The 22,634-nt window shown below is 45.3% G+C and overlaps 3 protein-coding genes across 3 annotated transcripts; 2 read left to right on the top strand and 1 right to left on the bottom strand.

The window, feature by feature from the left end:
* The first annotated feature begins 151 nt into the window (after window positions 1-151).
* BCR41DRAFT_344953 (hypothetical protein) lies at window positions 152-1,162 on the top strand. Its single transcript, XM_022022629.1, has 3 exons — window positions 152-249; window positions 331-793; window positions 907-1,162. The coding sequence occupies exons 1-3, from the start codon at window positions 165-167 to the stop codon at window positions 1,085-1,087; spliced, it is 729 nt and encodes a 242-aa protein (XP_021885958.1). The 5' UTR covers window positions 152-164; the 3' UTR covers window positions 1,088-1,162.
* Window positions 1,163-3,793: 2,631 nt separating this feature from the next.
* On the bottom strand, window positions 3,794-6,265 carry BCR41DRAFT_316840 (hypothetical protein). Its single transcript, XM_022021251.1, has 7 exons — window positions 5,896-6,265; window positions 5,649-5,753; window positions 5,486-5,543; window positions 5,306-5,393; window positions 5,140-5,215; window positions 4,903-5,014; window positions 3,794-4,814 (listed from the first exon to the last, which is right to left on the bottom strand). Exons 1-7 carry the CDS (start codon window positions 6,166-6,168, stop codon window positions 4,093-4,095), a joined length of 1,434 nt encoding a protein of 477 aa, XP_021885957.1. The 5' UTR covers window positions 6,169-6,265; the 3' UTR covers window positions 3,794-4,092.
* Window positions 6,266-8,382: 2,117 nt separating this feature from the next.
* Window positions 8,383-22,270, top strand: BCR41DRAFT_418365 (hypothetical protein). The gene is made up of 8 exons (XM_022029614.1): window positions 8,383-8,884; window positions 9,395-9,934; window positions 10,050-11,996; window positions 12,083-14,289; window positions 14,378-14,504; window positions 14,605-14,764; window positions 14,853-17,939; window positions 18,043-22,270. Exons 1-8 carry the CDS (start codon window positions 8,639-8,641, stop codon window positions 22,206-22,208), a joined length of 12,480 nt encoding a protein of 4,159 aa, XP_021885956.1. The 5' UTR covers window positions 8,383-8,638; the 3' UTR covers window positions 22,209-22,270.
* The last annotated feature ends 364 nt before the right edge of the window (window positions 22,271-22,634 follow it).

Raw genomic sequence — 22,634 nt, 5'->3', positions numbered from 1 at the left:
GATTTTTGCATCATTTTCCTTCATTGCAATCGTTGAAGCGAATGTTGTTTTCGGCACCAGTAGATCCCCCGTGGATATCAGTAAGATCTATACTACAATATGTTCTAGAATACACTAAAGAATCAGAGGATGAACCTATTCATCCTATGTACAATTTCCTTATAATGCTCTGTTGTATCGAGGTAGCCCTCTTCGTGATGTCGCGATGCCCAGATGCTGTCCACTGTGAAGGCGTCTTTTCTCAAGTCTGTGAGTTACTAGGCTAGATCGATTAGTTGTGCTTGAACACACTCTGTAGCTGCTTTTCTCACTATTTTCTGTCTTGTGTAGTTCAAACGAAAGATTTACCGCCTGTGAATCCATCTCTCTCTTATATTGGAACCATCGAGCGAACAACTACCACGGGTAGCACTTCGGTTATTTCTTCTTCCATAGGCGCTGTATCGTTCACTAAGACGACGACAACTAAGACAACAGTGACATGCAAACATGGCCCAATGGAGTGTGCTGGTAACACGCAGCAGCTATGCTTTAAAAAATACTTTCCCGATCATACTATCTGGGTACCGTTTGTTGTCACCATGAACACACAAAACTTTCAGCGTATTGGAGAGCCACAATATGCAAGGGAGATTGGGGAGAAGGTCGTTAAATCCCACTACAGTAGTAGTAATACTTACGATAATGAAGGCAAAAAAGATCTATTGGACAAGGTGGATCAGTGCTCAAGCGGCCAGGAAGGATTTGATCTGTTGGTAGAATCGGTTGAACACACTAATCATCATGGTGTCAGGTAAAAAAAAAACACACACTAATACACAAAAACTACTGGACATGATCGCCAATGCATACTTTTTTTGTTACTATTGCTAATTTTTTTTTATATGCGGTTCTCCATTGCTATAGTACAAGCTGCACAGTTTTTATCGACGATAGAAAACGCTGTGTGAGGGATGGTGGTGTGTGGCGTGAATGCCCCGAAGGAAGCTCTGTCGCTGATTTTGTCAGAAGTATCCGAGAGGCCGCCTCTCATCTTCGACTGAGCTTGACATCGAGCCGTCTATTCCGTTGGAGAGTTATCGCTTGAAAGATGTCCCACACACATGCCAATTTGCAAATTTTGTTAATAACAGAAACAGAATTAATAAAATAAAAAAAGCAGTTTCGAATGACTCTTTCGATAACTCGTGTTTGGTACGAAACCTTATCGAGTTTCATCCTCATAAAAAATCTGTCAAGAAAGGCATTTACCAGTAAAGACAACGGGATCCCCGTCTCTATAAACATGTAATGAGGCGTGCTTAGACTCACGAGGTCGTGAGGATTTGTCAGAAATAGACTCTATAAATGGGTTACCCTATTACTAGGGGCGCAAATAAAGCGTTTTCCAATAATCGGTCTTAACCGCATCGTTAAGCTGTTGCTGTACAACATCCTATTCACAAACCACGTCAGCATGAGTGATAACTCTTGATCCCTACGGAACCTGTGACGAGCCCTGCTCCCTACTTGGCCTGTTGCGCGCGAAAGTCATCTTCTAGCCGCAGTCCTCAATCATCAAAAACGACATCCTCCCAGCCGCTCCATTACTGTCAGTTCTAATGTTGTCGATAGTTCCCTGCTACTCTTTGCTCAGCTTCCGTCCTGATCGCTTTCACGCCAGCTGTTCGTCGTTGTCTCAGGATAGGTCCTAAGAAATCGCCTCTGCTACGTCTGTGCTGACCAACACAGGTGCATCCTCTGGCGCGTTTGCTCACATTGATGCCTTTAGTTCTTTCCCAGTCGACAGTGACTTTACGACGTCTGTTCCAGATCTCAGACCTTCCGATTTCCTGAATAGCTTTGATAAATCTGCAAACCACATATTTTGCAATGGATGCGGTTGTCTTGAAAGTATCTTTCCAATTCTTGACCATGTCTTTCGGCACCAATCCATGATAAAAGTCTTGGGCTGTCTTGATGGCTCCCTCGCCGTCGCCATCTTCATCCTCTTCGTCGTCGCAATACAATTCGTCCGCCTGTCGAATTGCAGCAGCTCCTCTGTACATGGCTTCCAATGACGCCTATATCACCTCTTCGCTTGCTGGTATGAACGTAGGTCCCTTGCCAATCTGTTTCTGTCCTGGTGCCTGTGTTGACATAGCTTGTCCTCCCAAAGTTTCCTCTCCTTTGCTAGAGCCCTTTGTACATCGCGAGTGATATTCTCAATCGCTCTTGTCCACCCTTCCAACTGCTTGTCATCTGTGATAGGGAACTTCCAAAGGTACTCTGTGTCCTCTCTTTCCGATTCACACATTCTGCAGATGTCTGTGTCATAGAGATCTGGTCTCCACTGCTTCATGTAAGCAAGCGTTGGGAGCATGCATGTAGCTTCTTGATTCTGTGAGCTCGTCGATGGCAGTCAGTTGGACTGGTGAATAGCCCTCTTGGAGTGTTGCCATGGTGGATAATGTGCAGAGTCGCTTTCCAATCAATTTCTTTCCAATCTGTGATGTAACGGCTGGTCCTGTTCTGCACGCTTCAGGTCGCATTCGTCCTGACAGCAGATTGTAGTTTCAGGAGTCGGCGAAAGGTCGTCCTCTATTACGTATCCATTGAAGAAAGCGTGACATCTCAAGTCATTGTATTTCTGTTCCTTCAATTTCTACAGTTCACTAAAGTGTCCTTCCTTGGCTGCCTGATCAGCCTTTTCATTGCCTTTGTTGCCTGCATGTTCCTTAATCTAGACTACGTTGACCTTTCGGCCCTGTCGAACGAATGCGTTATAAACTGCTGAGCGAAGCCGTTGTCGTTCCATGCATCCCTTTCTTCCACTCACCAGGGTTTTGAGCTGCATAACTACTGCCATATTGTCTACATAGACTGTCGTTGGTATATTTCTTGGACTAATAAGTATTGCTACGAATAGACCTGACAGTTCTGCCTTGGTGGATGAGGCATAGCCATCAACTTTTCCAGATATTACTGTTGTGCAACAATTCCAAAGGCCATCCGCGCTGAGTCCTTTCCTGCATTCTCTAACGATCCAGAGAATAAAGAGATTCTCTTCCTTCCTACTAACCGTTCTCCTTGCCTTAGAATGCTTTCCTTGACATCTTGTGGTACCACGACTCCAGTGTGGTCTGCTAGTCCTGGGCTAACGTTGGCTTGAAGTGCTTTATTGTTCACTGTCCAATTTCTCCTGTGCCATCCTACGTAGTTGTCTGTTGAACTTTGGGTACCGCTCCATTTTTTTTTCTTTTTTTTTTTTTTTTTTTAATAACAAGGACCAGGGTCATGGGATTTATTTTCTACACTCTATGAACAAAATGCTCCAGAAACTATAGTCAATAAACAGCTATTACTGGACAAACGACAAGAGCCGCTGTATCCTTGATTTCATAAACCCTGGCCGCCGTAACTTTGGGTACCGCTCCAAAACCAGGCACCAAACAAGAATCGAAAAAAAGATGAGGGTCCAAGCCACATAGTCACGTGAAGTTAACAGCAAGAAAATAGATAACGACAATCTGCGCATTTACAAACAAAAGCTTTTTTGCTTACTGGGAAAGCGCTTTCTTTGATAGACTTGCTGCATAACTGCAATTTAAGCGGGTTCAGGAGTTCTTTCGGAGAAAAATGCCAGGTTCGAATCCTGGGAAAAGCTTCATTGTCTTAATTCCTAATGACGACAAACACATCTTGTCACTTGAAAAAACCATGTGAGGACACTTATGACTACAACGGTATCTGAGGGAAAACTTTTTTTCCCCCTCTCCTTCGTATGCTGTTTGATGAAATTAAATATTTTGCTATTATGATCGATGCTTATGCTTTTGCTTATAAATGAGTTTTTTCTTTTGCCTTTGTTGCATTCGCCTGGATGTTCATTTTTATCTATACTCCTAACGCATGGTATTATATAGTGGGATTCTTAAATAGTTTGTAAATAAACATGTGGTGGCTATTATAACTCCAAGGGTGCCAAAAAGTCTAAAAAGGAATGTTTATATGAGCTATCGTTTCTGTTCTCAACAATCGCTAATGTGATCGGACCCTCTTTGTTGCCTAGAACCTACTCTTCTACTACTTCGTTTTTTTCTTTTTCTTTTTTTATCTCGAACCTCCATTGTTGTCATAGGATGTGAACTGATCGTAAGCATCCTGGCTCATGCCGCCATTGTTGCCACCACTGCTGCCGACGGCCATATTCGCAGGAGGAAGACCAGAGCTGCCTGCAGCCAAAGCCGATGATCCTGCGCCGTCTAATCCAACTTGCTGTTGGTGGTGAAAGGCATGTTGCTGGTTATGATGGCTGTTTATGTGATGGCCGTTATGATGTTGGTGATGCTGATTGTGATGATGGTGGTGGTTATGAGGTCCATTGCGTCCATAGCCCTGTCCACCACCACCATAATGATTATTATGATGGTTATTATGGTTGTTGTACTGGTAAGGGTAGCCACTATTGTTTTGGTGGCCACCACCCATGGAATATCCAGCATTATTATTGTAATAGCCGTAATGATTGCCACGTGTAGCATTCTCAACGGAACGGTCCTTACCCCAAGACAACTTGGCAGGACGGCCATTGATCATGGTGCCTGAAAGGCGAACGATGGCATTGGCTGCCTTGTCATGTGAATCAAGCTTAACAAAAGCAAATCCACGGTCTACCTGCAATCTAATGTCAACCACCATGCCGAATGGTTGGAAAAAGGGGATCAAGTCCTCCTGAGTCGTATGGGGCGGTAGGTTTCCAACATAGACTGTCGTGTTAAATGGAGCAGCCTGGCTGGAAACTGACTTGAACGAGTTTCCGTGATGGTGGCCTCCTGCGAGTAAGATGAGAAAAATAAGGTTAAATTGTTTTCTGAGCGATTCTTTGAGCAACAAATCTATACTCAAACAATTAGTACAAACCTGATTGATGGAAAGTAGGTCCAGGGACACCACGCTGACTAGCCCAGTTGCATCGAATAGCCCTGTTTCCGAGGACCTGGCCATTCATAGACATGATGGCACGCTCGGCATCCTAGAGTACCAAAGTGATGGCAGAAAGGATTTGAAAGGATGCATGGGAAAGAAGATAAGTTAGCTCATAATTGTATTTCGAAAGGTAAGAACAACTATTTTCTAAACGCCCTTGTTCAAACTTACAAGACGATCCTTGAAGGCAGCAAATCCATAGCCACGGGACTTGCCCGAATTAGGATCCCACATGACACGAGCATCACTAAAATGGACATTCAGCTCATTAGATTGTCATCATCACGAGGTTATCAACTGCTTCTTCGCCATCAATCATTTCCTAGAGTGTACGTACGTCATTGAGCCAAAGACACTAAAAGTATTGCTTAGCATCTCATCATTGATTTCGGGGCTGAGGTCTCCAATGAAAATGTGATAATGGGCTATGGAGCAGTATTTTCAAGTGCAAATGTCAGACACTCTGGAGGTAGACCAATTGTAACCTAAACGAATGCAAGTAGTGAGACAGTCTTACTTGTAGTATCTTCTTTGCCGGCGACTTGTCCAGTGAATGCCCAGTTAACTTTGAGCTCCTAAAAGATGTAAGAAAATCATGACAAGCGCTGAAATAGTCAGACGAAAAGGGCTATTATGTATATTATTTTGGTTTTGATTAAAAAAGGTTGAACAATCCTCACCTGGAGGCATACACGGCGCCCGTTCATAGTCTGCAGAGCGATCTCAGCAGCAGCATGATCAGAAAATTCGACAAATCCGTAGTTCAGACCACCTTGGTGCGCATACTAGAGTACATTGAGAATGGGAAAATGTGGTTGAGGGCTTAGATGCAAACGACTTGATTATGTTTTTTCTCATCAAACATGCCTAGCCAAAGTCCAGCAGAAGTTCTGAGATTGAGATCGATCTGGTAGTATTCTAACATACTTTGTTATCACGGATAATCTTGACGCTCTCGACAACTCCACCGGCCTGTGAAAATATCTCCTGCAAGTATGCCTCATTTACGGTTTGATCCAAGTTACCAACATAAAGCGTCTTAGAATTCTCATCGGGTTGGAAGGCGGGACCAGCTGATGCTGCAGTAGTGTTTGCAGATAAAGAAGCGTTGTCACCAGCGGCTGCGTTATTAGTGGGTGTTGCAGACTGGGATGTGACAGAAGGTGAACCTTGCTGTTGTTGAGCGGCGAATTGATCCATTATTATCAATTGTTTGAGGAGGAAGGATTTTTTGTACAGGTAAAGAGTAAGGCTGGAAACTCACAAAAAAAAACCACAAAAAAAGAAAGAAAAAAAAAAAGAAATAATAAAGAAAAGAAAAAAGAAAAACTAAAAGAAGAAAATAAAGAAAGAAAGAAAGAAAACAAAAAGAAAAACAGAACTAGTGATGAAGATTTGATCGATTTCAAGCAATGAAGTAATTAGTTGCATTAACCAGAGACTGTATAGATCTTTGCTGTCATGCTGCTTTGTCTTTTCTTTTTATGTGATCCCATTAACGATTCCTGAGCAGCATTGCCAAATGATCAACAGCTGAGATACCTGCACAAAAACACTAGGTCAACCAGGTCCTTCTTGCTTATCCTGTCAGTAAACTCCTGATGTAAAAGTGAAGTGAAAAAAAAAAAAAAAAAAAAAAAAAAAAAAGGCCACCACGAGACGTTTGCTGTTTGTTGTCGTGGCGAAGCGCACGCGATAGGCGCGAATACCACGCGTGATTTGGAAGGAGTGTTTGTGTGACAGAACTGGGTTACCGAACTGCACAGCCATGTTTTACCAAATCATACATATTATATTTTGGGACGAAGTCTTTATCAATAAACGATCATTACTCCCTAATCCTTATCCAAATAGCGAAGTTGAAGCATCGGATGCAATGAAAAGGAATATATGCAAGCTCAATGCAAGCTCAATGCAAGCTCAATGCATGCAACATAACAGTTTAGCTGCACTGGCTAAATGGTTGATTGGACTGATAGAAAAAACAAAGGATATCGCCGTAATACACTCTTAAGTATCTATTGAATGGACCATGGTTCAATTGAATAAATGGATTCTTGCTTTAATGGAGCTGGCAAGTTTCTGGCAATGCCAGAAGTGATAGATGGACAGATACACCCAAAAAAAAAAAAAAAAAAAAAAAAAAGATAAAGGTGGCGTAGGTTTAACTCTTGTGTTTGTAGAGTAAAGCGTAGCATGGCATGGTATGTAGTTAATATTGCCACTGACAAGGCGACGTTTGCTGTCAGAAAGGGTAATCAGCAATTTTTTCCCTACTCACTGTAGTCCGCGTTTGTTCTTGGGGTAAGATTACAAAAAAATTAAATTTTGGGGGCAAAAAAAAGGACATTCGGACGCATTTCACTTTTTGGGTTGCCAAAGATTTTTTGTTGGCCAAAGCTTTATTTTCTTCTAAATAAAAGACCTGTCCAGCTTGAGGTGCTTTTGGATGTTCGCCAACGGTAGCACGAAAAATAAAACAAAATAAAACAAAATAAAATAAAAAACATTTTAAATTCCTTTAATCTGTTCTCTACGATCGGACATGTTGCTTATCAGACATGCAAGATTCATTTTGATGGTAAAAGGGGCCAACACAGGGTCACACACCACTGTTCCTAAAATTCATATCATGTTGTAACAGATCAAAGAAGGAAAAATGATATCAGTTTAAATTTATAAACAGTTATTTTGATGCCGTGAAAAACATTGCTGGGAATGAGCAAGGAAGGAAGTAAGGAAGGGGATAAGGAGGAAAGGAAAGGAAGTAGTGAAGAGGCTGGGACTAAAAAGATGTTTTTATGGGGAGAGGAGAAGAGAAAGGAAGGACACCAGGATGTCAATGAATATTTTTGAGATCCAAAATCTGATCAAAGACCGTCAGATTCTTTTTTCCTCCATAACATAGAGGAGTAGAGGTGAGAGTGAAATGGTGTGGTGTGTGTGCCACTATAGAAAAGTATTATAAAAAAGATCTAAATGTTGGGGATGCTGATTTTGCAAGTTTCAAAAAAAAAAAAAAAAAAAAAAAATAACCATTTAAACACGGTGATGGCTGGGTTTCTTTTTTTTTTTATCTTATTATCATTAAATTATTGCAAGAACATGTCTTTTTCTCGCTTTGGCCTTTTTGCAAATGTGTGGGGGAGAAGATAGTTGCAAGATTTAGTTCGTGCTTTAGTTTGGGAGTATGAGGTGTTTGATGCAATAATAATAAAATCAAAGTATATGTTTCCAGTGCAATGTGCAATAAAGTTCCTATCGCTTGGTCTTCTTATCCTAGGACAGATCAACAGAGACAAAACCCATAAAACATGTTGGGTCGTAATATTAAAACATTTCTCTGAGATCAGTCTCATCAATCTCTCTTTCTCTTCCTTCTCTCTCTTCCTCCCCCTCCTCCTCTCATTCTCAAACTCATTTCCTCATTCACTTCTGCATTTCATTTTATAATACCATAGCATAGAACATTATATTCATCATTCACTTCCTTAGTCTTCTTCATATTTTCTATTTTTTTTTTCTTATTTGTCTTTGATTCTATTGAAAAGTTGCATTCAATAGCGTCCATTATTCCTGTACAAAGAAAGAAGGCAAAAAAAAGAGATCAATTTCGTTAATACCAAAGCAATTTTTTACCTTCCGAGAAACAAAATCAAAGCCAATCAACATGACTACTACACTTCAATCCAATGTTACTCGTCCATTGACCCTCAAGCAGGGTACAACCGAGGTCTCGATTCTTGTCCCTTCTGATGTCTGGGTTGCTGCTGAACAGCTTCGAGAAGAGTTTTTGGTTACAAGCACTGCAGCACCTTCAGCAGAAGATGTTGTCGTTACTGATGCGGATAACCAGGCTCCTGAGATGGTCTTCGTGGCCCGATTCCTCAAGTTTGCCTCCGATAAGAGTGAACAGGTACAAAAAAAAATCCCCAAACGGCTTTTTGTGAGAGAAGCAAAAAGGGTCATCAATAAGAGTGAAAGCGTGGCAATTGAGTCCAGGGTTTTTCGATAGGCTTGAAGGAATGTATTTCAATATCTCGAAGCTTAGCAATGTGCTTGATGCCATTGTTTACATGGAGATTTTGTATCTGGAGCAATGGAATGTGATCAATGGAAGGCTCGATCCTTTTAGTGAGCCTCCCCAGATTCCACATTATTTTCAGATATCGTTGTAAGCCGACAGTGGTGGTTTATTTATAAGTGTCAACGGTCGTAGGAAACAGAGATGTTTCTGTCATGACATTTCCTTCAAAACAGAGGGGTGGTACTTTTTGTCCCTTTTTTTGGGTATGACGGAGAGGTTAAACTAATAAAAATTAATTTAATTTGGGCAGGGAAGAAAAACTGGGGGATTGGGGATGAAAAATAATATGGCAAGTTTCCCACGACACTAATAAGAACTCCTACTCTCTACTTTTTTTAGAATGATCCCTCACTTCAATTCATCCCTGTGCTCAAGACCGTCTTCTTGTTCTTCGTCGCTAAATATCTCAAAGGGAACGACATCCATGCTGTTACCCGTAACCTTGCAAAGGATACCCGCGTTGTCGTTATTAATGCATTTTTCACTGCCTTGGTTTTCCTTCGAGCTACTGACAGTCTGAACTCCGGAGAGTATGCACCACCTACCTCAGCCCTGTTTGCAGCTGCACAGCATGGCAGCGCCAGACTGTTTGCTATCTTTGGCGGCCAGGGCAATATTGAGGAATACTTTGATGAGTTAGCGGATATTTACACCACCTATACTGCCTTGGTTCAAGTCTACGTCGACGCTATGGCCGCGGTGTTGCGCGAGCATGCCAGATCTGACGACGCCTCGGTCTTCCACTCTAAGGGGTTGGATGTCATGGGCTGGCTGAAAAACCCTGACTCGAAGCCAGATGTTGCGTATTTGGTGTCTGCTCCCGTATCTCTTCCTTTAATTGGTCTGCTTCAGTTGATGCATTACTATGTTATGCTGAAGGTAAACTCACTATACATTTTAATCGCTGGAGAGAAAATAGCTAAAGAAGGGAAAAAAAGAAATACTGACCCCATGATATTTTAAAATGGCGCCTCATAAATCGCATCAAATCTAGGTTCTTGACAAGACCCCTGCTCAGATTCGTGATCTTATTTTGGGTTCAACTGGGCACTCTCAGGGTGTTATCTCCTCCGTGGTTATCTCATCCTCCGCTAGCTTTGAGGATTTCTTCAGCAATTCACGCAAGGCCCTCGGCTTGCTCTTCTGGATTGGAACTCGCGCACAAGAATTTTATCCACCTACCACCCTCAACCCCGCTATTTTACAGGATTCGCTTTCTAATAATGAGGGTAATCCTACACCCATGTTGGTGGTTAATTCGCTTCGTGCCTCTGAGGTCCGCAAGTATGTGGAGGCTACGAATCGCCATCTTCCCGAAGATCGCTTAATCAAGATTGCCCTCATCAACGGCCCTCGCTCAGTCATCTGTACAGGCCCTCCTCAGTCGTTATATGGTTTGAATTTGGCTCTTCGCAAGCTTAAGGCACCAACCGGTCTTGAGCAGGGTCGAGTTCCCTTTTCGCAGCGCAAAGTCAAATTCTCGTCACGTTTCTTGCCTATCACGGCTCCTTTCCATTCATCTTACTTGGATGGCTGTGCAGCGATTGTAGAGCAGGATATCGAAAGATATGACTTGAAGTTCCACCACACTGATATGACCATCCCTGTCTTCTCGACTGATTCTGGAAAGGATATTGCTGGATCGCCTGATGTAACTATGGACCTTGTTCACCAAATTCTGTCCCTCCCTGTACACTGGGAAAAGGCTACCACAATGGCTGGCTTGACTCATGTGATTGATTTCGGCCCAGGTGGTTCCTCTGGAATTGGCTCTCTGACTGCTCGTAACAAAGATGGTACTGGCGTCCAGATCATTCTTGCTGGCGCCACAGAGGGGATCAATCGCGAACTCTCATACAAGCCTGATCTTTTTGATGCCAATCCTGCCTCGCTTCGTTATGCCCCTAACTGGGCTCGCGAGTTCCAGCCTAAGCTTATCCGCTCTGCCAATGGTGATATCCATATTGACACTCGTATGTCGCGTCTTTTGTCCAAGCCTCCATTAATGGTCGCTGGTATGACCCCTTCGACTGTAAATGAGACCTTTGTCAGTGCTGTCATGAATGCTGGTTACCATATCGAATTAGCTGGCGGCGGCCATTACAACGAGCTTGCTGTCCGAAATAAGGTCAAGAAAATTATGCAACTTACTACCCCCGGTGCTGGTATCACCTTAAACACACTATTTATCAACGTTCGCCAATGGGGTTTCCAGGCTCCTTTGGTGCCTAAGCTTCGTCGTGAGGGTTTGCCCATGGAGGGTTTTTGCTGCGCTGCTGGTGTCCCTTCACTTGAGGTCGCCAATGAATTTATTACTGATATGCTCGACGCTGGTATTCGCCACATCTCTTTCAAGCCTGGTTCAGCCGAGTCGATTCGTCAGGTCTTGGCTATCGCTGCCGCCCACCCCGAGATGCCCATGATTCTTCAGTGGACTGGTGGCCGTGCTGGTGGTCACCACAGTTTTGAGGATTTCCACCAACCCATCCTTGATACTTATTCTGCTATTCGTCGTCATCCCAACGTCGTCTTAGTAGCTGGTTCTGGATTCGGTGGTGCAGAAGACACTTATCCTTATCTCACTGGCGACTGGTCTGTACAGCTGGACTACCCTCCTATGCCCTTTGATGGTGTGCTTTTTGGCTCACGTATGATGGTTGCTAAGGAAGGTATGGCCTCACTCGGTGTGAAGCAGGCGATTGTTGACGCCCCTGGTGTTGATGATTCAGAGTGGGAAAAGACTTATAAAGGCCCCACCGGTGGTGTCATGACAGTCCGCTCCGAGCTGGGAGAGCCTATTCATAAAATTGCTACACGCGGTGTGCGCCTGTGGAAGGAAATGGATGACACTATCTTCTCACTCCCCAAGGACAAGCGCACTGCTGCTCTTTTGGCCAAGAAGGACTATATCATAAAGCGCTTGAACGCTGACTTTCAAAAGGTACAAGGATGGCTCCATTTTATTTTGAAGAGGTTTTTTTTTTTTAAACAAATTTTAACTTTATTTTCCTTTTTCTCTTGTTCTAGGTTTGGTTTGGTAAGAAGGCTGATGGCAGTGTTGCCGATCTTCAGGACATGACTTATGAGGAGGTCATCAATAGAATGATCGAGCTCATGTTTATTAAACATGAGGAACGCTGGATAGATCTCTCTCACCGCAATCTTTTGGGTGATGTTCTCCGCCGCATTGAAGAGCGCTTTGTCGGTGTCGAGAAGGACTCCATTGTTCAGACTTATTCTAGATTAGATATTCCTTTTGAGTTTGCCCAAGAGTTCATCAATACTTATCCCCTGACTAAGACTCAGCTCTTGACAACTGAGGACGTTGGCTACTTCTTGTTCTTAATGACCCGTCGCGGCCAGAAGCCAGTGCCATTCATCCCTGTCCTTGACAAGGACTTTGAAGTCTGGTTCAAAAAAGACTCTCTCTGGCAAGCCGAAGATCTAGCTGCTGTAGTCGACCAGGATGTTCAACGTACTTGTATCCTCCAGGGACCTACCGCCGCTCGCTACTCTACCAAGGCGGATGAGCCTGTCAAGGACATTCTGGACGGAATCTTCCACAGCCACATTGCTTCGCTCAAGGATCGTTACTATAGCAATGATGACAGCAGTATTCCTCAGGTCGAGTATTTTGGTGGCAAGCCCAGCCGTTTTGAATCTGTCTTGAGTTCTGTCTCGCCATTGGTCAAGGTCGATCATTATGAGGATGGCAAAGTCAAGATGGTTGAGACTTCGATGGTGGAATCGAGCTTGCCTATGGTCGAGGAGTGGCTCGAATACTTGGCTGGCCCTGCACCTTCGTGGTTCCGCGCTTTGCTAACAACGCCCACTGTCATTCAAGGCAAAAAGTTCCTGAACAACCCTCTTGCTCGTATCTTCCGCCCTCGTGTCTCACAGGCCATCCACTTTGAATATAGTGAGGATAGACTCCAGACTGTCACTGTGTATGATCGCCGCTCGTGGTCCGCCTCCAGCAAGTCAGATGATCTGTCGCCTTCGCTCCGTGCTCGCCTTCAGGCTAACGGATTAATTGAAGTTGTCTTAGTCGAGAAGAATGGTGACCGTCTAATTCCCTTCCCCTTGCTGTTCCATTATACTCCTGATAAAGGCTACGCTCCCATCCACGAAGTAATGGAGGGTAGGAATGAAAGGATAAAAGAATTTTATTACAAACTTTGGTTCCCTTCAGAAGAGGACCAGTTCAACGCCTGTCTCGCTACCGATGCCTTCACACAGCAGTTCATCTGTAATGGCGAGCAGGTCAATACACCTGACATCAAGGAGTTCTGTCAGGCCGTCGGGAACCAAGCAGAGTTGTACGTCGAACGCCGCCAGAAGGTTGTTTATGCTCCTATGGACTTCGCCATTGTCGTTGGCTGGAAGTCAATTATCAAGGCTATCTTCCCTAAATCAATCGATGGTGATCTTTTGAAACTAGTTCATCTCTCGAACGGCTTCCGTATGTTGGATGGTGCAGAACCACTGAAACAGGGCGACATCGTGGACACTATTGCTGAAATTAATGCTGTTGTCAACAACGACTCCGGCAAGCTAGTTCAAGTCAAGGGAGTTGTCTTGCGTGAGGGTAAGCGCGTGATGGAAGTCAAATCCGAGTTCTTGTATCGTGGTTCCTTCAATGACTACCATAACACATTCCAGAAAATCGTCGAACTCCCCATGGAAGTTAAGCTTACATCGCCCAAAGACGTTGCCGTTTTGAAGAGCAAGGAATGGATCCAGTGGACTGAGGGCGAACACACTGTCGGCCCCAACTCCTATTTGGTCTTCCGTCTCAATACAATTTTACGCTTCAAGAATAAGACTGTGTTCTCACATGTTGAGACCACTGGCACGGTATCAATGCAGATTTCAACTAAGGAACACGTTGAAATCGCCAAGGTCCATTACAGCAACGATGAGGAGACTCATGGTAACCCTGTCCTTGCCTATCTCAAGCGCCACGGCAAGCCTATCGAGCAGGCTGTTCATTTCGATAACGGTGGCTACTCTGTCATGCCTGAGGGCTCATTTAGCTCGGAGGTCATTTCCCCATTCAGCAACGAACCATATGCTAAGGTGTCAGGTGATTTCAACCCCATCCATGTCAACCCTTACTTTGCTGATCTCGCTGAGCTCCCTGGTACAATTACCCATGGCATGTGGACAAGTGCCTCTACCCGCAAGTTTGTGGAAATCTTTGCCGCTGATAACCATCCCCAGCGCGTCACAAGGTACTGCATATGTTTTGATTATTTTTCACATCCACACTTGGTTACCATTTGCTAATCGGTATTTTTTATGACCCTACTCTCTGTGTAGCTATGAAGTCGACTTCTTGTCTATGGTCCTTCCTCAGGATCGCCTGTCGACCAAGCTTTCACATATTGGTATGATTAATGGAAAGAAGATCATCAAGGTTGAGACCTTCAACCAAAACGGTACTAAGGTATATATATTTCATATATTTTACTTTATCAATATTGTTGTTACTTATGTTGCTACTGTAATATGCTGAGCCTATCCGTTTCTTATTTTGAATCCATTAGGTCATTGAAGGCACTGCAGAGATTGACCAGCCTACTATTGCCTACGTTTTCACCGGTCAAGGATCTCAGGAGCAAGGAATGGGAATGGCCTTATATGACTCTTCACCTGTTGCAAAGGACATCTGGCAGAGGGCTGATCGACACTTCCTTGAGAATTATGGTAGGCAAACAATCTTTGCATCATTAGACATCTTCATCCAAATCTGCCATGAACTTTACCTGACAAGTGTGCTCCTCTTTATTTTTAGGTTTCTCAATCCTGGATATCGTCCGCAACAATCCCCTCAAGAAGACGATTCACTTTGGTGGCCCTAAGGGTAATGCCATTCGTCAAAATTACATGTCGATGCGTTATGATCTCGTCGGCCAGGATGGATCTGTTCAATCCCTGCCTTTATTCCCTGGTATCAACGAGTCTACAGCCTTTTACACATTCCAGTCACCTAATGGTCTTTTGGCTGCAACCCAGTTCACCCAACCTGCTCTGACCTTGATGGAGAAGGCTGCGTTTGAGGATATGCGATCCAAGGCCTTGATTCAGGGTAACTGTGCTTTTGCTGGTCATTCTCTTGGCGAGTACTCTGCCTTGGCTGCTATTGGTGAGGTCTTGCCTATTGAGTCTCTCGTCGATGTTGTATTCTATCGTGGTATGACCATGCAGGTGGCTGTGCCCCGTGATTCATTAGGCCGCTCCAACTATGGTATGGTCGCCATCAACCCCTCGCGTGTGTCCCCCACATTCAATGACTCGGCTCTCCGCTATGTAGTTGATGCCATTGCCAGACAGTCAAATGGGCTCCTGGAAATCGTCAATGAGAATGTTGAGAATTGGCAATACGTCGCTGCTGGTGAGCTCTCCAATTTGGATGCTCTCTCAACCGTCCTAAACTACATTAAAGTTCAAAAGATCGATCTCCAGAAGCTGATGGAAACCATGCCGCTCGAAGAAGTTAAGAGGCATCTCACTCAGATCATCGCCGGTGCTCTCGAGAAGGTCGCCGAGAAGCTTGCCAAGGATGGCATCATTAAGCCAGAGCGCGGTGTTGCTACCATTCCCCTAGCTGGTATCGATGTTCCTTTCCATTCAAGCTTCCTGTTATCAGGCGTCGCACCTTTCCGCACATATCTTGCCAAGAAGATCAACCCTTCCTTCATCAACGTTCCTCTGTTGACTGACAAGTACATTCCCAACTTGACCGCTCAGCCTTTCAGTATCGAAAAGTCGTACATTGAAGGTGTCTATAACTTGACTTCCTCACCTCGCCTTGGCAAGGTCCTCAGAAACTGGGTCGACACCAAGCTTACTGCTAAGCAACAGCAGCGCCTCGGTTACACCCTTTTAGTCGAATTGCTTGCCTATCAATTTGCTTCGCCTGTCCGCTGGATTGAGACTCAAGATAGACTTTTCAAGGAGTTCAATGTTGTTCGTTTGATTGAAGTTGGGCCTTCACCAACTCTCTGCGGTATGGCTCAACGTACCCTTAAGTTCAAGTATGAGGCATATGATGATGCTTTGACTTTCCAGCGTTCCACACTCTGTACTTCCAAGGATGCTAAAGAGATTTATTATGCCATGGATAACATTGAATCTTCCGCCCCTGCTGCTGCTGCTGTACCTGCTACACCCACGCCTGCTGCCAAGGCTGCGCCTGCTGCTGTAGCTGCTTCTGCGCCTGCTGCTGTTGCCGCTGGTCCCGCTGCTGCTGTCGCTGACGCCCCTATTAAGGCTATTGAGATCTTGCACGCCCTTGTGGCTCAGAAAGTTAAGAAGAGTTTGGAGGAGATACCTCTTTCTAAGGCCATTAAGGACCTTGTCGGAGGTAAATCAACCCTTCAAAATGAGATTTTAGGTGATCTTCAGAAGGAGTTTGGGGGCTCTGGATTCCCCGAGAAGAGTGAGGAAACACCCCTGGAGGAGCTCGGAAATGCTCTTCAGGGTAACTTCAGTGGATCCCTCGGCAAGCAAACTACCTCGTTGATCTCCAAGATGATTGGATCCAAGATGCCAGGTGGTTTCTCACTCTCGACTGCCAAAGGCTACCTGGCCAAGACTCATGGCTTGGGACCTGTTCGTGCTGATGGAGCATTGCTGGTTGGTTTAACTATGGAGCCTGCTGCTCGTCTTAACAATGTCTCTGAGGCCAACAGCTGGCTAGACTCTGTCGCACAGGCATATGCGCGCCGTGCTGGTATTACTTTGGGTGCTGCAGCTCCTGCTGGCGCCGCGCCTACCATGATGTCCGCCACTGGACCTGTCGGCGGAGGCGCCCCTGCTGCTGTTGCCGATGTTCCTATTAAGGCTGTAGATATTCTTCATGTTATCGTTGCTCAGAAGATTAAGAAATCAGTTGAAGAAGTTCCTCTTTCCAAGGCAATCAAGGATCTCGTCGGAGGCAAGTCAACTCTTCAAAACGAGATTTTGGGCGATCTGCAGAAGGAGTTTGGTGGATCTGGATTCCCCGAGAAGGGTGAAGAAGCTCCATTAGAAGACCTTGGAAATGCTCTTCAGAGCAACTTCAATGGCACTCTTGGCAAGCAGACGACCTCACTCATCGCCAAGATGATTGGATCTAAGATGCCTGGCGGTTTTACTCAGTCTTCGGCTAAGGGCTATCTTGCTTCTGCCTATGGATTAGGCCCGCTTCGTGCTGATGGCGCTCTTCTCTTGGGCCTGACCATGGAGCCTAGTGCTCGTCTTGGATCTGAAGCTGAGGCTAAGAGTTGGTTGGACACTGTTGCACAGGCCTATGCTCGTCGCGCTGGTATTTCTCTCGGTGGAGGCGGTAGCGGCACTATTGGCACTGGAGCTGTTGGAGGCGCTATGATGAACAGCGAAGAATTTAACCAATTCCAAGCCAAGCAGAATGCTATGATGTACCAGCACCTTGAAATTTATGCTCGCTACCTTGAAAAGGATCTCCGCTTTGGTGAGAAACTCTATGAGGAAGAGAAGCTTGCAACCCTTCGTCTGCAGGCTGAGATCGATCAGTGGATGGCAGAGCACGGTGACTACTATGCTGAGGGCATCAAGCCCTCCTTTAGCGCTAAGAAAGCTCGTATCTATGACTCGCACTGGAACTGGGTTCGTCAAGATGCTCTATCTCTTTTATACGACATGATCTTTGGACGTCTGACTGTTGTTGATCGCGAGGTTGTTGCTCAGTGCATCCATGTTATGAACCGTGCCAATCCTCAGCTGCTGCAGTTCATGGTCTATCACATTGACAATACTGCCGCTGACCGTGGTAAAACCTATGCTCTCGCCAAAGAATTCGGCAATTTGTTGATCCAGAACTGTCGCGAGGTTCTTGAGGCCGCTCCAGTGTACAAAGATGGTAAGTCTTTTTTTTTTTTTTTTTTTTTTTTTTTTTTTTAATACTCCTGCTCTATATTACAGTAACTTACTCTTGTCTTATCTTTTTTTCTACTATACTATAGTTGGTGTACCCACTGGCCCATCGACCTCGATCGATAACAAGGGTAATATCTTGTACGAGGAGGTCCAGCGTGCTGGCGTGCGTAAGTTGGATCATTATGTCAAAGATATGGCTGCCGGCGGAAAGATGTCTGAGTACAGTAACCGCCAAAAAGTCCAGAAAAACTTGGCCCAAATTTACAAGATTATCAAGGCCCAAAACACTATGAAGTCCTCATCCAAGTTAGCCATCAAATCCCTCTATGGTGAGGTCATTCATGCCATCAATATGTCCAATAATATCGTACGTGAGGAGAGAGCTCGTCGTGCCAGCCGTGCTCGTCGTCCCTCAGTCAATGTCAACCCTGATCGCCCCAAGAAGGCAGCAAAGAAGGAAACTATCCCATTCTTGCATCTCAAGAAGAAGAATCCTCATATCGAAGGTGGATGGGAGTTCTCTCAGCGTCTGACTAGCGTTTATCTTGATGTTCTGACTAATATGGCCAAGGATGGTATAACCTACGAGAACCGCATGGTCCTTATAACCGGCGCTGGTAAGGATTCCATCGGAGCCGCTATCCTCAAGGGTCTACTCTCTGGAGGCGCCAAAGTCGTTGTCACCACCTCGCGTTTCAGCCGTGAGGTTACGGAGTACTACCAGTCGATTTACCAACGCCATGGCTCCAAGAATTCTTCCTTGGTTGTCGTTCCTTTCAATGGAGGCTCGAAACAGGATGTTGATGCACTTGTCAACTATATTTACGACAAAGATCCTAAGAAAGGCCTAGGTTGGGACCTTGATTACATTATCCCATTCGCCGCCATTTCTGTCCAAGGCAAGGAAATCGACAATATTGACTCGAAGTCAGAGTTAGCTCACCGTATCATGTTGACCAACGTTCTTCGTCTGCTGGGTAATGTGAAGACCAAGAAGATGGAGTACGGTTACGATACACGCCCTGCTCAGGTTATTCTTCCCTTGTCTCCTAATCACGGGACATTTGGTGCTGACGGTCTTTACGGAGAATCTAAGGTCGCATTAGAGACCCTGTTCAACCGCTGGACTTCTGAATCTTGGTCTGCCTACCTGACTATCACTGGAGCCGTTATTGGTTGGACTCGTGGTACTGGTTTGATGAGTGGCAATAACATTGTCGCTGAGGGTCTCGAGAAGTATGGGGTCCGCACTTTCTCAACTCAGGAGATGGCCTTCAACATCTTAGGTCTTATGCATCCCTCGATCACCAGTCTTTGTCAAATTGAGCCTGTCTGGGCTGACTTGAACGGTGGTCTGCAGTACTTACCCAACCTAAACGAAATTAGTGCCAACTTGCGCGCTGAGTACCGTCAGACTTCGGAGATCCGTAAGGCCATTGTCGCCGAGAACACTTTGGACTTTAAAGAGACGTACGGCGCTGAGGCGGAGCGCAAGCACCAATCACACAAAGTCACGCCCCGAGCTAACATGAAGTTCCCCTTTCCAGAACTCAAGGACTACAAGGATCTTGGGCATGCTCACAAGCTCAAGGGTATGCTCGACCTCGAAAAAGTCGTTGTCGTGACAGGTTTCAGTGAAGTTGGTCCATGGGGCAATTCCCGTACTCGCTGGGAGATGGAAGCCAATGGCCAGTTCTCGCTCGAAGGATGCATTGAGATGGCGTGGATTATGGGCTTCATCAAGCACCATAACGGCCCTCTCAAATCTGGCGCTCCTTACTCTGGATGGATTGACGCCAAGACTGAAGAGCCTGTGAAGGACAGGGATGTCAAGGCCAAGTACGAGAAGCAGATCCTGGAGCACACTGGTATTCGTCTGATTGAGCCCGAACTGTTCGGTGGGTATGATCCTAAACGCAAAGGCCTTATGCAGGAGGTCTTGATCGATCACGATCTTGAGCCCTTCGAGGTTTCAAAGGAGGAAGCACATCAGTTCAAGCTCCAGCATGGCGACAAGGTTGACATCTATGAGGAAGAGTCAGGCCAATGGGCTGTCAAATTCAAAAAGGGTGCCAGCATGTACATCCCCAAGGCGCTCAAATTTGACCGTCTCGTCGCTGGGCAGATCCCTACTGGATGGGACGCTGCTCGCTATGGTGTGCCCAAGGATATTATTGATCAAGTCGATGTCATAACTCTTTATGTGTTGGTTTCGACCGTTGAAGCCTTGGTCGCATCTGGCATCACTGATCCTTACGAGTTCTATCAATATGTCCATGTCTCTGAGGTTGGAAACACAGCTGGCTCCGGTGTCGGCGGTATGCTTTCCCTCCGCGGTATTTACCATGACCGCCATCTGGATAGGCCTGTGCAAAAGGATGTGCTTCAAGAGTCTTTCATTAATACAATGCCCGCCTGGATCAACATGCTGCTGTTGTCATCTTCGGGCCCTATCAAGACGCCAGTCGGAGCCTGCGCTACAGCTGTTGAGTCTGTTGAAATCGGCGTGGACACTATTCAAAGCGGCAAGGCTAAGATTGTTATTGTTGGAGGCTACGATGACTTCCAGGAGGAAGGCTCATACGAATTCGCAAACATGAAGGCGACTAGCAATACTGAAGATGAGTTTGCCCATGGCCGCACGCCTCAGGAAATGTCTCGTCCTGCCACGACTACTCGTGCTGGTTTCATGGAGTCGCATGGTGCTGGTATTGAGATTTTGATGCAGGCTCAACTTGCCATTAAGATGGGTGTCCCAATTTATGGTATTATCGCTCTAACTAACACCGCTACCGACAAGGAGGGCCGCTCTGTCCCTGCACCTGGCCAGGGTGTCTTGACCACTGCTCGAGAGGCCAAGGGCAAGATGCCTTCTCGTCTTCTGGACATCAAATATCGTAAGCGTCAGATTGATGCTCGCCGTGCTCAGATCAAGCAGTGGGTCGAGAACGAGTACACAGAACTGAAGTATGAACTTGAGGAGCTCAAAGCCAACAACGCACTCACTGTTACAGAAGAGGAGTATCTCGCTGCTGAGACCGAACGTATCCAGAAGGAAGCCCAGCGCCAACACCGCGAGGCATTAAACTTGTGGGGCAATGAGTTCTATCGTCAGGACCCTCAAATTGCACCTCTTCGCGGCGCTCTTGCCTCCTTTGGCTTGACTATCGATGATATTGGTGTTGGATCATTCCACGGCACTTCTACCAAAGCTAACGACAAGAATGAATCCGAAGTCGTCAACAAGCAGCTCGAGCATTTGGGTCGCAGCAAGGGTAATGCGCTGCCCTCGATCTGGCAGAAATACCTTACTGGCCATCCTAAGGGTGCTGCTGCTGCCTGGATGTTGAATGGAGTTCTCCAGGTCCTCCAGACTGGTTTGATTCCTGGTAACCGTAACGCCGATAACATTGATGATGTTATGAAGCAATATGAGTATGTGTTGTACACGTCACGTTCGATCCAGACTGATGGTATCAAGGCAGGTTTGCTCAAGTCCTTTGGATTCGGTCAAGTAGGTGGTGAAGTCCTTGTGATTCACTCGGATTATATCCTTGGTGCTCTTGAAGAACATGAGTATGAGGCATACAAGGCTAAGCAGCAGGCACGCCAGGCCAAGTCATACCGCTATCTCCACGACTCAATGACTGGTGGTCCAGCCCTGGTACAGGTCAAGAACGCTCCTCCATACACTCCTGAACTTGAATCGCCTGTCTACCTTGATCCTCGCGCTCGTGCTCAGTACAACAACACTACTAAGTCTTGGGCCTTCAATGCCAAAGCATTGGTCCCTCAAGGAGAGAAGGTTGATGTAGATATGACGCGAGCTATCCTTGAGACTTCTGCAAAAGAGTCTGTTTCAACATCACGTGGTGTAGGTGTCGATGTCGAGATGGTCTCTGCGATCAATATTGAGAACCAGACATTTTTGGAGCGCAATTTTACACAGCAAGAGATTGACTACTGTCTGAGCCGACCTGACCCGCAGGCAAGCTTTGCAGGACGTTGGTCCGCCAAAGAGGCTGTGGTCAAGGCTGTGTCGTCGTTCTCATTAGACGCAGAGAAAGTCTGGACTCAAGGAGCAGGTGCAGGACTCGCCGAGATTGAAATTGTGATGGCAGAGAGCGGAGCACCTTCGGTTGTTTTCTCAGGTGCAGCACAAGAAGCAGCCACCAAAGCCGGTGTCAAAGAGATCAAGGTCTCGATCAGCCATTCCGGCGCTTACGCAGTTGCGGTTGCAAATGCATTGTAAAAACCTGCCTTTTCATTTATATATATATTTTTTTTATATGCGCTTTACTCTTTTTTTTTTTTATCTATTCATTCATTGTAACAACAACTATATCTCAATCAAAGCACAAAAAAAGAATCACTTCCTGGAAACTACCAACACAAAAAAGAAAAAAGGTCATTAGGTTGAAATAAGGGTCTTGTGGAGGAGCAAGGCTCCATTACAATGGGTTAGGAAGTTGAACGCAACGCTTCTTTCTTTTCTTCATTGAAAATCATCCTTTCTTTTTTTTTTTTTTTTTTTTTTTTCAATACTAATTATTCACTCGATCTGTACAAAGTTTAGTCAATAAAAAAAGTTTTTGTAATATCATACTTTGTCCATTACTTTTGATCACTCCAAATATAAAAAATCTTGGAGTGAACAGTAATTTTTAATTTATTATAA

This window comes from Lobosporangium transversale (assembly GCF_002105155.1).
Source record: "Lobosporangium transversale strain NRRL 3116 chromosome Unknown BCR41scaffold_2, whole genome shotgun sequence".
In the NCBI taxonomy this organism is placed as follows: Eukaryota; Fungi; Mortierellomycota; class Mortierellomycetes; order Mortierellales; family Mortierellaceae; genus Lobosporangium; species Lobosporangium transversale.
The sequence above is the reverse complement of the archived record's forward strand: the minus strand, read 5'-3'. Positions and strand labels throughout refer to the sequence as shown.